Source organism: Cervus canadensis, chromosome 25 (genome assembly GCF_019320065.1).
Source record: "Cervus canadensis isolate Bull #8, Minnesota chromosome 25, ASM1932006v1, whole genome shotgun sequence".
In the NCBI taxonomy this organism is placed as follows: Eukaryota; Metazoa; Chordata; class Mammalia; order Artiodactyla; family Cervidae; genus Cervus; species Cervus canadensis.
Genome location: NC_057410.1, coordinates 31591531 through 31606893, shown reverse-complemented (window position 1 = coordinate 31606893; position 15363 = coordinate 31591531). Strand labels below are relative to the sequence as shown.

General features: G+C 37.1%; 2 protein-coding genes and 1 long non-coding RNA gene across 9 annotated transcripts in view; 1 reads left to right on the top strand and 2 right to left on the bottom strand.

The window, feature by feature from the left end:
- The window catches only part of PLXNC1 (plexin C1), a 152188-nt gene extending 143678 nt beyond the window's left edge, over positions 1 to 8510 (top strand). Inside the window, exons 28-31 of the mRNA XM_043447429.1 lie at positions 877 to 1024; positions 4633 to 4773; positions 4857 to 4931; positions 6018 to 8510. Of these exons, the coding sequence (XP_043303364.1) occupies positions 877 to 1024; positions 4633 to 4773; positions 4857 to 4931; positions 6018 to 6122 (469 nt within the window). The 3' untranslated portion in view covers positions 6123 to 8510. The remainder of the gene's footprint in view (positions 1 to 876; positions 1025 to 4632; positions 4774 to 4856; positions 4932 to 6017) is intronic.
- LOC122427755 lies at positions 117 to 4637 on the bottom strand. Of its 3 annotated transcripts, none has more exons than XR_006265536.1 (3): positions 4459 to 4637; positions 3439 to 3619; positions 117 to 1118 (listed from the first exon to the last, which is right to left on the bottom strand). It is a non-coding gene; the product is annotated as an uncharacterized LOC122427755 (long non-coding RNA). The 3 variants fall into 3 exon arrangements; XR_006265538.1 differs by having other exon boundaries at positions 3439 to 3547; XR_006265537.1 differs by lacking the exon at positions 3439 to 3619.
- Positions 8511 to 9116: 606 nt separating the features above from the next.
- CEP83 (centrosomal protein 83) overlaps positions 9117 to 15363 on the bottom strand; it is a 136220-nt gene continuing 129973 nt past the window's right edge. For 3 of the 5 annotated variants that reach the window (XM_043447430.1, XM_043447431.1, XM_043447434.1), the window contains 3 exons: positions 12419 to 12522; positions 10765 to 10954; positions 9117 to 9802 (listed from right to left, as the gene is read on the bottom strand). In XM_043447430.1, the coding sequence (XP_043303365.1) occupies positions 9698 to 9802; positions 10765 to 10954; positions 12419 to 12522 (399 nt within the window). In that variant the 3' untranslated portion in view covers positions 9117 to 9697. Of the gene's footprint in view, positions 9803 to 10764; positions 10955 to 12418; positions 12525 to 15363 lie in introns of those variants that run through there. The other 2 variants (XR_006265535.1, XM_043447432.1) reach the window with 2 other exon arrangements.

The window sequence follows — 15363 nt, the reverse complement described above, 5'->3', positions numbered from 1 at the left end:
GCTAGCTAGGCCAGAGGACTCTGAGTGACTCCCAAGATCATATCCAAATATCTGAGTACCAACTATGTATCAGGTACTGTTAGGTGTTGAAGGTAAAGTAAGAGAAATCCATGCTCTCACAGAGGTGGTATTTTAATAGATAAATTGTATATCAGAAGGCAATATTAATGCAGAGAATGAGGAAAAAACAGACTAATAGGACAGGGTGGTCAGAGGTCTGGTGGACATATTTGAGTCAGGTCTTGAAAAGAGGCATTAACCTTGAGACTGTCTGGGGCAAGACAGTTTCAAGAAAACGGATGAAGCCCTGTGGCACAAGCTTGCCTGGTGGAGCTGGGGTGCATAAGGTGAAGTGCAGTCGATGAGGACCAGGCCTAGATCATGCAGGGCTTTCTCCAGGGGGATGGAGAGCTGCAGTGGAAAGACAAGGACCTGATTCTGTCTTCAGAGGGTTGCTGGTCCTTGTGGAAGAATTAACTGTTGGGAGCTGGCGGGTAATAATCCTGGTGAGAGATGATGGTGGCTTAGGCCAGGGTGTAGCACTTAGAGGGGGTGAGAAGAGGTCCGATGAGATATTCTCACTGGTAACCATTATCTAATATAATCGACAAATTTCTGGTGGAGAAAATTCTTGTTTTGTCAGTGGCCAGTTTCAGACTTCTCCAGGCCTCCCTTTCAGGAACTCTTTGACAGTTTAACCCTTTCTTGTTCTGAGTGACGCTGCCATCTGTTGCTTGGTATATTTGGCAAGGCAGACTTGCATACTTCAGTAACAAGCACAGAAACACCCATTTACAAACTGTGATAAACACAGCATCTGCCTCACATGAAAGGCTGTACTTGAAAAGAGGTCTTTCTCTCTCTCTCTCGGAACAGCCTTCCTCTTCGCTTCTGGGTAAACATCCTGAAGAACCCTCAGTTTGTCTTTGACATTAAGAAGACACCACACATAGATGGCTGTCTGTCAGTGATCGCCCAGGCATTCATGGACGCGTTTTCCCTCACGGAGCAGCAACTTGGGAAGGTAAGGCCCAGCTTTAGGATTTCCTGTATGTGTTTCTGTGAGTCTGAAGCACTCTGTCTCCTTTGTAAACATTCAAGTAACACAACGACATCAGCTAAAAAAAAAAAAGTAAATGATGGTCACTGAACACCTGCTTTTCTATAAAATTGCTCATTTATCTATTTTTAATCTAGTTTAAGTGAAAACCAAAATGGATTACTTCCATCCTACTACAGAACTCTGCCTGTGAAAACCTTTAGCTTTTGTTTCCTGGAAAAATCTCATGTAGAAGCTAATACAGATGCTGCTAAACTATGAACCCAAAGTATGTAATTATTGAAATTTGCCTATGTTAATTCCATCTGAATATACCTAAAAGCATCTATTTGATTATAACAGATTTCTTATGGGGAAGAAAATCTTGCCTGAGGTTTCTAATACCTCTATTTTGTCATTTTGTAATCAAATCAATATCATTTGTTCTATGGTGTTCTTTGCTGAGCAAAAAATCTATAAGGCAAGAAAAGAAAAAAATACAGAGGAAACTCTGAAAGAGATGTTTTGGTCTTAACCCAAGTACTCCATAATAAACTGAGCAATATCTGTACCTAATGGGTTTAGAAATCTTTTCATGCTGAGCAGTGGGTCTTTGGTGGAAGGATGTTCAGAGTGCCTGGAATGAAGTGTGATGGACATGTCATAGGCACCTCAGACTCCAAGTCTAAATCCAGACTCACTATCGTCACTATTTCTAGAAACCAAATTTGTTTTTGACTTTTATTTTCCTAGCACTGCCTATAGCCCCTCAAGGTAAAATCCTCGGCATTGTCGTCTCCTCCTTCCTCCCACCTGTCTCTAGTTGGTTACTACTCACTTCCGTCCCTCCCCTGCCATAGCTGCCTGCTAACTGCTGTCCTGGCTCCTACTGTCCCCCTTTCACTGTGTCTCAGGTTTTCAAAAACAAAACTCTGATCCTGTCAGATTCCTGCTTAAACACTGTAAATATTTCCCACTACCTACCAGATAAAATCTTCAGTGCCACATGGCCCTTCCCCACTGGGCTTCAAGTCTCTTTTCTGGCCTCCTCATTTTCTTCCCCAATCCATCTACCTATGTTTTATGCTACAGCTTTTAGTTTTCCCAGACTTAACCATGAGCTTCTTTTCACATCAATTTGCTCATCCCTTTCCTGTTACCTCTGTCTAGTAAAACCCTACTCATTCATTCAACAAATGTGATTTCCTAATGTGTACCAGAAAATGTATGAGGAGCCTCAGATTTAGTCTAAATATACTTACTCTGTGAATGTTCCCCTGATGCATTTCCCATGTGCTAATTTTGACCAGTAAAGTTCTCCCTAGCGTGCAATACACTGAAACACAGTTATCCATACTAAAAATGGCTGTTTATTGATTACTATGTTCTTGGCATAATTCAGTTCTCACAAGAACCACAACAATTACCATTACCCTCATTTTCTAGATGAGGAATTGATGATGAGAGGTTACAGGTCTTATCATACATCTAACTCTATGTCCTCCTCTTTGTGCTACACTGCTACTAATTACTGATCTTAGATTGTAAGCTTAAGGGCAGGCACTGATTGATTGGTTTTCATTCAGTGCCTACCCACAGTGCCTGGCTAAATAAAACTTTAAGTGAAGGATCACAAGAGTTGTAGGTTCTAAACTTGACAGGTGAAAAAATATCTCAGTCCAGGCCTCCTTCAAGCCATCAGTACATTTAAAAATGTACTGGGGCGCTGGCCCTAGCATTAACTCACCTATCTTCCCTGAGTAGTGATATGAATAGTGATATAAATAAAAATTCATATTTTAGAACAAGAAAAATTTAAGCAAAATGTTCGCCTGTGTGGGCCTCCTCCCTCCCCTCTAGTGTGCACTGTACACCTACATTCTGCATTTATCAGCCCTCTCCAATGGCAGAAGTGCCCACTAAACTGTGAAGACCCATTATTCTTCTGGCACTAGCTGTGTAACTCCTTAGAAGAGAATATTCCTCTCAGTCCTGTAAGGGGTCACAATGACCCACCACACACTGTATATGTACAGTCTACTTTGGTGAACTTTATATACAGTGCCAACATAGTATTTCCCTTAAAGATCGCGATTGATCAGATGACCTGGGGAGATACTGGGCTGCACATAATGGAAGCTCTTAGCTTAAATACTTTATTAATGTTAATTATTAATGTTCCTACATTATTTGTATCTTGTGCATTACCAAATATATGACTGAACCTCCAATAAAAATGGTGACTAGACGACTTAAAACAATTTGACCAAATATCAATTATTGTAATAGTGTAATTCTAGATGTGGGAAGAAGCAACAGGAAGAAACCATTTCCTGGACCATGAGAGTCTAGTAAGACAGGCAGTCCAGAGGCTTCTGGCTGCTGTTAATAGGGCCTACCTTGTTCAGCAGCAGCACAGTGAGTGGCCGATCAGTGAAATCCTCGTCTGACCTGAGAATGAGCACTCCTGCTCAAGAAATGCCTCCCCAACACTGGTGAAAATTAAGTCTGAAAGGGAGAGCATTGCAAAATAATGTTGCCCATCATCCCACTGCAGTTGCTGACCTGTTACGACACACCCTGAAAGGAATTCAGGCCAAAGATCAGGATGAGGCAGTTTGCACTCGGGGAAAACTGGCTAGCCTTTGGTTAGTTATTTTCAGGAGAAAATTTCATGAACTCAGTTTCTTGAATCTTCCCATACTTAGAAATGCACTAAAACCATTAAGATATCTGTTCCTCACAAATAGCAGTGTGTGATTGACTGCACAGCCCCCTTCCCCAAAATCACATGTATGCAGCCCCCACCCCCCCTTACCTCTTGAGAACAGTCTTCAGAGCTTTCTGAGAGGCGCTCTCCTAGGTCATAATCCTCAGGCTGGTTTGAATAAATTTTTCTGTCTCTTTTCTATACTGGCTATGATTTTTCTTTGACATGTTAATTCTGTCAAAATTATAACTTAAAAAAAAAATCTTCACTTGCATTTTAACATCAGTTAAAATTACACAAAAACATTCAAACTACCAGGGAATTTTTCCAAAATCAAGACATCAGAGCCACCAATATTAATGACCATGCTCTTTCTTGAGAACACTGAAAGATTTTTATAATCTAATAAAATAGGAAAAAGCAGAAAAATCTGCCATTGCCAATTACTTACCACGTTCATGGTTATATAAAGGGCTCAATCAGACCTACAATCAAACCTTTCATAAATGCCAAAATTCACTGGTGGGTGAGGATGAGAGCAAATGCTTTAATTCAGGCTTTTTACAACTATTAGTGATGAACTATGATTGAAATAAGTTCCATTGTTACAGTAACTCAAAATCATGCAAAAATAATAATTTTAGTTCTTTTATGAGAGGAAGGCAGAATATATTAGCATTTAATCTGCCTGAAAATAACAGTGACTCACCAGAACTATCTGGATAGCAGTCAGTCATTCAGTCAATAACATTTATGAAGGCCTACTGCATGAAGAAGACTTGTTACCAGGAGATAAGAATAGTGGTGGAGGTTCAGCTACATTGGTATTGCTATAAATTCCTGATGGTTTTTTAAACTCTTGGTGTTTGCTGCTTTTTTTCAGGAAGCACCAACTAATAAACTTCTCTATGCCAAGGATATCCCAACCTACAAAGAGGAAGTAAAGTCTTATTACAAAGCAATCAGGGATTTGCCTCCTTTGTCATCTTCAGAGATGGAAGAATTCTTAACTCAGGAATCTAAGGTATTGTTAGAAAGTAGAAATAAGGTTATATTTGGGTACTTAAGCCATTTCAGAATCTCTCAACAAGGCTTTCTTTCTTTAAGAAACATGAAAATGAATTTAATGAAGAAGTGGCCTTGACAGAAATCTACAAATACATCATAAAATATTTTGATGAGGTAAGATTTTAAATAACATTTAAAAAAAAAAAGATACAAATCAGCCACCAGAATTTGGTTATAAAGCATCCTGGAGGTCTCAGGACGGCTCTGGCATCCCATGTGGCCAGAAAGGGAGGCCAGGAAGCCTGTCTGAGATGCGGGATCCTGGCACCAAGCCAGACCCTGCGTGTGGCTGCCCACCTTTGGACCAGCCATTTGACTTAATGGGGCCTATTGACACAGTTAACTTTGATGAGTAAGTAGTGGTCCTAATAAAAGGGGCCTGCTTATGCTTGATTGTAATCTGCTAAAATGAAGGCAAAGCTTGTTAAATCGCCTAGATTCTGTATTCAGTAGTTAAAGTATGACATATTTCTAACTTAAGCAACTATTTCAATAAACCATTCTCCTTTATGATTAATTCTCCTTAATCTGGATTTTTTTCTTTGGGAATTCACACAGACACAGTCATCAGATGCGCTGTTTCCAAATATATGTTAATTCCCCCTTCCCTGATTCCCCCCCACTCAGTCATGCTGGGACAGGCTATCCATGTCAATGGTGAGAATAGCTCACCAATTCCATTTGCTACTTGAAGATCAAGTGAAGCACTAAGGTAGGGTAGAGGCAATGAGTTCCTTAAACATGATAAGCATCCCTCTTTCCAGGGGTCAGGGGTTAGAAGGGAAGCATTGGGAGGGGAGGGGAGGGGAGGGGAAGGGAGGTAGACATCTCTGAACAGGATGCCCCCTGCCTGCTGCATTTAAGAAGAAATACTTGCCTGCATGTTGGCTGCCCAGGAATGCTTGCTGTGCTTGGAATGGCTGTGACATAATGCATAAAACAGGGCCTTGGAATTCTGGCCCCATATTTGTAAGCAAGTAGTTCGGTGTTTCTTGCGAGTTTCTATTTTAAGCCGAAGTGTTGTTGATCCTGTGATAATGACTTAGCAAAACAACTTGCAAAGTGAGTATGTAAATGATCGAAGAAAATCTTGGCATCTGTTTCATACAGATTTACCACTCACAGCATCAGGAATGCAAAAAAACAGAATTGTAATGCTAAAACCACAATATCTAAAATAACTGTTCTAATTGTCAACAGATTCTAAATAAACTAGAAAGAGAACGAGGGCTGGAAGAAGCTCAGAAACAACTCTTGCATGTAAAAGTCTTATTTGATGAAAAGAAGAAATGCAAGTGGATGTAAGCACTCTGGGGCCTGGCTTAATCTGGTAAAGTTCTTCAGATGACTTGGGAGCAAAATGGCTGCTTGAGCTACTCTGTGTTGTGAATTTCAGTTTGCACATAGGTTCCACTTTGAGCACTGTCTTTTTTAAGAGACCAAGGCACATGCACAGCTTTTAGAAAGCATATCAACCAGTGTGCCTGTGTGTGTACTCTGGGAACCCTTCTGTAAATAGAGCTGAAGTGGTTGTTGCAAACAGCCTCCTTGTTTACAGAGAATACAGGGCCAGTAAGCAAGGGTCAGTATTGTTTAACTACACTCTCCACTTAAGCACAATGATATAAGTGGTTTTGTTTGAAAACTACAGCTATGTAGCACTTGTGACTACACTGCACCTCTGCAGACAAGGGACATTGCTAATGATCAAAACAAAATGTGAAATGAGTCATTTGGAAACAAGGTGGGGGTGTGAGGGCAACCTCGAGGATTTGCAGCATTGAGACTTTTCCCCAGTAGTTCTTGGAAAAGCTGACCGCAGAATTTGGTAGTGTGTACACTTAGCATTTGTGAGTGTGTGTGTGTGTGTGTTTTTAAACCAAAAACTAACAGTGTTGCAACATTGTTGAAAGGGCTCGTGTTTTTCAGTGGTCACCGACTGTACTCCATCAAACTCACCTCCATTTCACTAGAGAGCTCTAAAGCAAGGAGGGGGAGTAGGCGTCGTTAAAACGTGACAGCATCTTACCCAGACACTTTAAAGTACCTACCTTTTCTTCATTTTATTTTTCCATATTAAATGTATTCAATAGTAGACGTGTTGGCTATTGTAAAAAAAAAAAAAATCATTAGCTTACTTCTAAGAACTTTGATCAGAACTATCAATGGAAGAGTAACTCCGTCCCCTAATCCTACATTTCTATACTACTATCTCCTTGCTTTAGACTTCTGGTGAATCCTGTGGTTATAAATACTTGTGTGTGATTTAAAAAAATACATTTTACATTTCATGAAATTGCTGTTCACACTGGAGTATTATATATGAATATATATATATTTGAGGCCCATGGCCTGAAAAATATTAGTATACAACTTGGTATCTTAGTCTTACTATGTACTTTTTGAAAGTATTCCTCACAAGAGAAAGAGTTAAGAATACCTGTTTTATTCATGCCTTTTTTTAAAAAAGAATTCCCTATCTAGTTATATTGTAGTCTTTTTATTGCTGATTTTTTATTCCTGAATTTTTGCTGCTCATGACCAATTTTAATACCACTGTGTTTTCCTTCTATTAAACCAGAAGTAAAAAGTTTAATTGGCAACTCTTAAACTTTCTTTGTGGCACCTTTACCCTTGGTGCTCCAAATCCCAGATTAAGGAAAGGAAAATTTTCAAGTAGCAAATAAAACATTGATCATACATTCCTTATAATCACTTACAACAATCTATGAGATAGCAGGATTTAGAAGTCCATTTGTCTTAAATGAATGCAGCTCTTTTTGCTTCTCACTATCTGGTAAAGAGTGAGAGATGAGACCTCAACAAACTGATCAGAGAAAATAAGCATTTTATTGCCCTATAGGCGCCTTCCCAGTCCTGTCACTTCTGACCACTGTCTTTCCAATGGACACACCTCAAAAATCCTGCCACAGAGATTCTTTATGAGAAAGGTCTCGTCCCCCTCTAAGGCTGCTGCAGTCTTGATGTGAAGGCATTCATAGGAGAACAGCAGGAGAGTTGAGAGCCAAGGGTAGGAGAGTTGCCCAAAAGACTTCCCCTCTTTAGGGTACAGAAATGCTAAGAAATCTCAAAGGATCAGCTACAGCTTTATCTCAGTATTTAGTAAATGCTACATGAGGGTGTCCCTGTCCGGCTCTCTGGCACATGAATCCTGCGTGGAGATTTACCTCCTTTTCCAGGGACTGTGCTGCTGGGAAGTTTGGGCAAGTCACTTACCTCTTTGTGCCTCAATTTCTGTATAATATTTCTAACCTACCTCACTGAGGTGGTGTGAAGATTCACTAATGTGTGTAGCGTGTCTGTCAATCCTCCAGTGAAAAGCACTATCTGGATCACATTTTGGATCACGTTAGCCAAACGCAGTACATGGCCAAATTAGATGTGTGCTGAAGACAATCAGTCACTGGGTCTATATTAAACAGCAACCAGAGAAACAAATGGCAAACAATTTCTATTTTCAAGTTTCTTTGCATATTTTTTTGGTGCAAAACCATTTATAAACTTTTCTTTTTTCTAACACTAGTGTCTACAGCAGCATTTAAAAACTAATTCTGTTACTTTTTTCTGTATTAGGGATTTAAAGTCTATTTCTTATTGTATACCTGATTGAAGCAGTTCTTGGAGATGAATGTTTTAAATGTCTATATCCAAAAATAAACATTTTGATGTAAATATGGACTGTTTTTGTCTTTTTCTTCCTTCAAGTTTTCTAGTAATAGATTTTTTTTCATTCTAAGTAGCTCCACGGAAATTATTTTTCAAGAACAAAGTGTCACTGTATACACTTTGTAAATCAGCAGCTATATTATATAGTAAGTAAATCTAGTTTCTTCTAAATGATGTTAAGGCTATGCAATCTTACTCCTGGCCTCCACTGTCATCTTGGAATTTTGAATGTGATGACGTCTAGATAATGAACATTCCACTTAGTCCAGCAGACTTTAGCTTTGCCTTGTTGATATGAAGTTATTCCAGCAGAATGCCTTTAAAAGATGTTACATAAAAAAGCAAATGATGGCATACTTAGGGACACAGAGAAATAAAACATTTATAACAATTTGGTTAGATCCAAAACAGTAGGAGACAAAGTTAAATACCAACATTATTTCTAAAGGGACCCCACTGGGTTCAAGTTTTACAATAAATGGCCCTTGTTTTATTATACAACCACAGGATTTCATTATTTGTACTTTATTATTTTCTATTAATTCTAACTCAACGAAGCCAAAATTAGTGAGATCTTCTACACTGTATGGTTAAAACAAACACAAAACAATATAACTAGAAAAATATTTATTAAGCTTTTAATAAATTATGTGCACACAGCTTTTAGAAAAGGTAGTATTGTGTAATATATATAGATATCTTAAGTTTTATGCTGACTTTAAATTGTCATCTTTTTTCAAGAAGTAGAGGTTTGTAACTTTTACATATAGTAAACCAGAAAACATTTCTGACCATGTGATTGCTAAGCACCTCAAAGAAGAGGGAATTCAACAAAGTCATATTTAAGCAAAATGGCACCCCCCCCAAAAAAAATTCAACAAAGTAAAATAATTGAAAAACTTGATTCCCTATTTAGTTCCTTTTTATTTGTTCATTTATTTAACATTCTCAAAGGGTTGTCAATAATATTCTAAATATCTCTGAAGCTGTCTTAGGGCTTCACTTATCATTACTATAACCTTAAAATCCTGATATTCATGCAACACAGCATGTAGCTAGTACCTTTTCTTGAGGCACAGTCAAGTGTTTTGGCAAACAGTAATGAAGTATCTAAAATGCCACATACATTAAAACTTCAAGCTTTACTGAGTCACTGATTTCATCCCTTTTGATCTGCCTTTTCTCCAAGCAAATCATTCCCCAGGGGATCCAAGTTCCTCTAGTTGTTTCCTTTGTGTTGTTTCAAGTTCTTCTAGTCTTTTGCGAAGTAGAGAGAGTTCCCTTTGATGCTGTTCCTCCTTAAAAGCACAGAAAAAGGAAAAACAGAAAAAGCATTGCAAGAAAGACTGTTAGAAAAACTGGTGGAAAAATAACTGTTAGGCAGTGGCCTCAGTGCCTCTTTTATTCAGGTCTGCAACATCTGGCAAGAAAAGGATGACCATTTTAGCAGTCTAAGAACACCAGCATGGTCTAGACTACCAACTAGTCCCCCCTCTTCTCCTGCCTCAGGCTGTAGCCTTCCGCCAATACCCAAAGTCTGTTCTTCTCTAGGTTTAAAGTTCACCGCAGAATAAATTAGATAATAGTAATGCAGGGCCCAGCTGTACTTATGTGGCAACTTTCTAACAAGACGAGTTTAAAAGAAGTTTATTATGTAAACAAAGCACTTCATCAGAGATACAATTCAGTGACTTAGAACATTAAAAATCTTCCTTGCTTACAACATTACAAAATGTCATTGCTTATTAACAGTTCATCTTCTAAAAATCATCTGATCAATCTGGTTCCCTCAACATCTCAGGGATTTGATAAAGTAAAACTAACTCAAGTTTTGGAAACAAATTTAGGTTTGAAACTCAGCTCTCAGTTATGACCTTGAGCAAGTCACTTCACCTCTCTGACTCAGCTTCCTCATCTGCAAACTAGGAATACTAATACCTTCCCTCAAAGCATTTTTCATTAGGATTAAATAAAATATTGTATGGAAAGTGCATAGTACATTTGCATAAATGTTGGTAATAATCAGAATTACATGAGTGACCTACAAACTCAACAGTTTACTCAAAGACTTTATCAGTTCCTTCCTTTCAGGTGCCCAGTAGGAGACTTTACTCCTAGCATCATCACTGAAGGATAGATTCAAATCCACTATGCCTCTCAGCAATTTTTCTGGTAAAGATTTAGGTTTTTGACTATTTAAACAGGTAAAACTTACAGAAGTATCTATCTAACTTTGCTCTCCTAAAATAAATGCCCATACCTGCATGTGAGGAGGAAAGGACAGTTCCATGCCTGGAATCACAGTTGATGACTGAAGACTAACAGGATTGATGGATGCTGATGGAGGTATATTAGGAACCAAAATTAAACTTCGAAATTCATTATGTCTTCTCTGTATATCCTTTAGTCTTTTTTGAAGCCTTGTATACTCTTCAAATGGAACATTTTGTCTTAAAAAGGAAAAGCATTTCTGTTGCTTAATACAGTTATATTCTGTTGAAGAGCAGTATGAGTCACAGAACATTATTTTAATTGGGAGGGAAGGATTTTTAAGTTATAAGATTTACCTATATATAATACATAAAATTCAGTTTATCTAGAAAGATAAACAGAAACATGACATCTTAATTACATGCGTTATTGTTGGCCCTGTAGGCTGTCAACTTAAAGTTTTATTTGACAATTAAGAGATTAAAAACATTGATATTTTTACTTTAATTCTATTCCCCCAACCCATGAATCTTCAAACTACAAGGACTCCTTAAAAAAAAGGGGGTGCCTTATTTTACTTCAGAAATCAAATAGAAATAGAGAAAATACCAGGTTGAATATTATGAATTTTGTAGGTGAAATATGGTCAAACATAGCTAATTTATTTTGTCCTATTTTTTTTTTAATGTTCCTAATGACAAAGGTAAAGCTACCCAACTTAAGGGAAAATGACATGGATTAAAAAAAACTTTTCAGGCCTTCACAGATCACCACCTTTTTGGACATTAATTTCCTAATATCACAAGTAATCAAATATAGTTTCAAAACCATTTAAAGTTCTAGATGATCTGTGCCATAGCTGCCCACTCTTGAGTTGATAACACCTCCTCCACAACGATTAATTTTGAAATAATAAGTTGAATTTTGTTTTAGAATGAATGTGGTGGCTTCTCACTTTGGAACAGAAAGTATTTGTAAAACTGGCATTTATTGCACAGTCTGGAAACCTCTTGGATGTTCTAAAAAAAAAAACCACACACAACTGTTCACATTTTAGTACTAATTATACCCAAGAAGACCAGTGCACATTGTTAAAACATCATTGCTTGACATACAGGCAACTTCCATTACAGAAAAGTCTGATACTGTCTAAATGCTGAAGACTACCACTAATTAGCTGAAATTGAAAAGATTTTATTAACTTAAATCACATGGGTCATACAATGCCACTACTACTAAATAAAAATGGTAAATCTCTGCTCAAAAATGCTAATGATACAGATTATTAGTTGTGCTTGGCTATAAATAAGAACCAGAAACTACTGCCCAATGATGTTTCCCATACCAAAACATTAAAAAACAGCCTTGATTCAAAGTTGTGGCCACAATTTAGAGTTTGTAATCACTAAACTGTCTTGTCTCAGCAGCAAGGATTTACACCACTCCTGGCTACCAAAGCCAGGGATTGACCTTCCTGTCAGTCTCAACCATACAAAACAGAAATGCATATGTTAAAGACCTTTTCGTTTAAGAAACATTCAATCAGAAAAAAAATAGCAAAGATAATGAATGAGGAGTCTAATGAAGTTTTAGGATTGTTTTAAATTTATATTTTAAAAGCAACCCAAGTACATTATACTCAGAAACAAAGTTCTATAACATCAAAATACCACATGGGGCATATATACATACAAACATATTACCTATTTAACACCTGATTTTCTGTTTCCAATTCTTCTCTCTTTGCCTCTAAGATTTCTACCTTTTCCTGAAGTCTCTTCAGTTTGTTTTCATGCAGAGATTTTCTCTAAAAAAAAAAAAAAAAGAAAAGAAACTAGTATGGTAACACATACTCTCCTATTTGAACAAAGCTATATAGTGAATATTTTACTCACCAAAAAAATTTTACTTAGAGATGAGTATTTTCAGTGAATAATCAGAGTAAAGATCAGTGGATACAATGCTTATTGAAAATTGCAAAGGTAATAATGCAGAGATCTAGCTCATACCCTCAATGTAACAAACAGAACTATTATAAATGCCAAACCAGAAAATTAGCATCAATAAGGAAATTGTGCAAATAAAAATTCTAAGAAAGGAAGGAGTCAAATTTTACTAATGAGTTTGCCTGTCACCTGATAATCATGAGCTCTTCATTTTCCCAGAAGATATGGTGGGTTTAAAATAACTATAAATTTAAAATTAAAAGCAAGTTTGCAATTGATAAATCACTACCAAAGTTGTAAATTAAAGGATCAGACAGCTAAGACTGATTATGGATGCATCTCAGTTTGAAAACATGCCTTTCTAAAGGGAAAATTTTCTAATAATATGGAAAAATCTATGTAAAATGCAAAACAAGTAAATGAAAAAAGGTAATACCTTTTTAATTTTATAAAAAGTTTGCCTTTTTTTAAAAAACAGAAAAATACCTATAAATGTTGACACTCACTCAGTAGCTATAAAGGATAACAAGCTTACTAAAGAATGAGCAGAATATAAATGTAGAGCAGAATGTAAAACCACAAAGCAAATGCAGGTGTCACCTCACAGGTCAAGAGCACTGCCGTACCAGAAGGGCCCCTATCCTTCCCTCTTTCAATCTCCACCCTCCCTGTCCTCCAAAAACATAAACAACCAATCCACTTCTAAAGCTGAAGTTTAGTTTTGCCTGTTTTTGAACTTCATGCAAACAGAATCATAGTGCACATTCTTTTACAGATGGCTTTTTTCTTTTACTCAATACTGGGAGATTTATTCATGGTATTGCTTACAGGCAGAGTTCACTTATTGCCTACCCTGGCACTAAAACCACTTTTCTGTCCTTTATTAGCACAAGTATATATTAATGTATTGACAGGTGATTCGGGACTATTTATTCACCCACACACATCAAAGAAATCATACAGTGTATATACTTCCATCTCTTGATTTTTTGTTGTTCAACATTTCATCTCTATGATTAAGTCATGTTTATTGCATATCACAGTTCTCTATTGTTATGCCATTATCCATTTTACAAATACCTCATATTTTATCCATTCTCCTCTTGAAAACAATTTGAATTGTTTCTAGCCTGAAGCTACTACGAATAAAGTTTTTATGAACACTGCTGAATATGCTTTTGGTAGATATATGTCCTCATTTCTCTTTAGGTACATATTCAGGAATGAGTCATACAGAATACACATGTTTTAACTTTAGTAAAACTGGCAGTTTTCTAAAGTGGTTCTAACAAATTATTAATCACATCTTGTGTGCATGCTTAGCCGTGTCCGACTTTGTGACCCAATGGACTACAGCCTACCAGGCTCCTCTATCCATGGGATCTTCCAGACAAGAATACTGGAGTGGGTTCTCCAGGGGATCTTCCTAACCCAGGGATTGAACCCAGGTCTCCTGCATTGTAGGCGGACTCTTTACCGTGTGAGCAACCAGGAAAGCCCATTAATCACATGCCCACCAGCAATATATGAGAGTTCGAACTGCTCTGCATCCTTACCAACACTTGGTATGGTCAGTCTTTTAACATTTTAGCTACTCTGGTGGAATAGAATAATACGTCACTATACCTTTAATTTGCATTTTCCTGTTATCTAATGAGGGTGAGTATCTTTTTATGCATACTGGCCATCTGGATATCCTTTTTTAATGAAATGTTTGTCCTAGTCTTTTCCCTGTTTAAGAAAATATTTTGAGTAATCTGTTTATTTGTAGGAATTCTTTACATATTCAGAATATGAATACTTTGTCAGATATATGTGTGGCAGATTGACCTCCCAGTGTGTGGAAATATTTTTTCTCTTAAGAGTGTCATTTTATTTAAAAAAAAAAAAAAAAGTGACACTTTTATGTCATTTATCAATCATATCTCTTAGGATTAGTTCTTTTTTTAATGTCCTATTTCAGAAATATTTACTTATCCCAAGATCTTAAGATTTTCTCCTCAAGCTTTTTTCTAGCAGTTTTATTTTTTACCTTCACATTTGGGTCTGTGGTTCATTTTTATCTAATTAGGTTGGGTTAAGGATAACCAATTGACCCCACATCCTTTAAGTCCGCCAGCTTTGTTGTTGTTCTTCAAGATTGCCTTGGTTGTTCTAGTCCTTTGTACTTTCATATGAATTTTAGAATCTACTTTCTAGTTTCCACAAGGAAAAGTACTGAAATTTTGATTAGAATTGCATTCAGTTGGTAGGTCAGTTTGAGAGGAACTGACGTCTTAATAATATTGAGTCTTTCAAATCAAACATGGTATAGTTTCCCTTTAGCTAGGTCTTTAGTTCTTCTTAGCAATATTTGCAATTTTCAGTGTAGACTTGCATATCTTTCATTAGATTTTTTCCTAAGTATTTTGTATTTCTTATGCTAATGTAAATGGATTTAAATATTTTATTTTCTGTTTGTTGTCTATGTAAAGAAAGAACTAAACATCACAGAAATGCAAGTGAAAACCACAATGAGATATCACCTCACAACTGTTAGAATGGATATTCTCAAAAAGACAAGAAACAATTGTTGGTGAGAAGGTGGAAAAAAGGGAACCCTCCTGCACTGTTGGTGGGACTGTGCAGCCACTGTGGAAAACAGTGGGCTTGCCAGGTGGCTCAGTGGTAAAGAATCTGCTTGCCAATGCAGCAGGCACAGG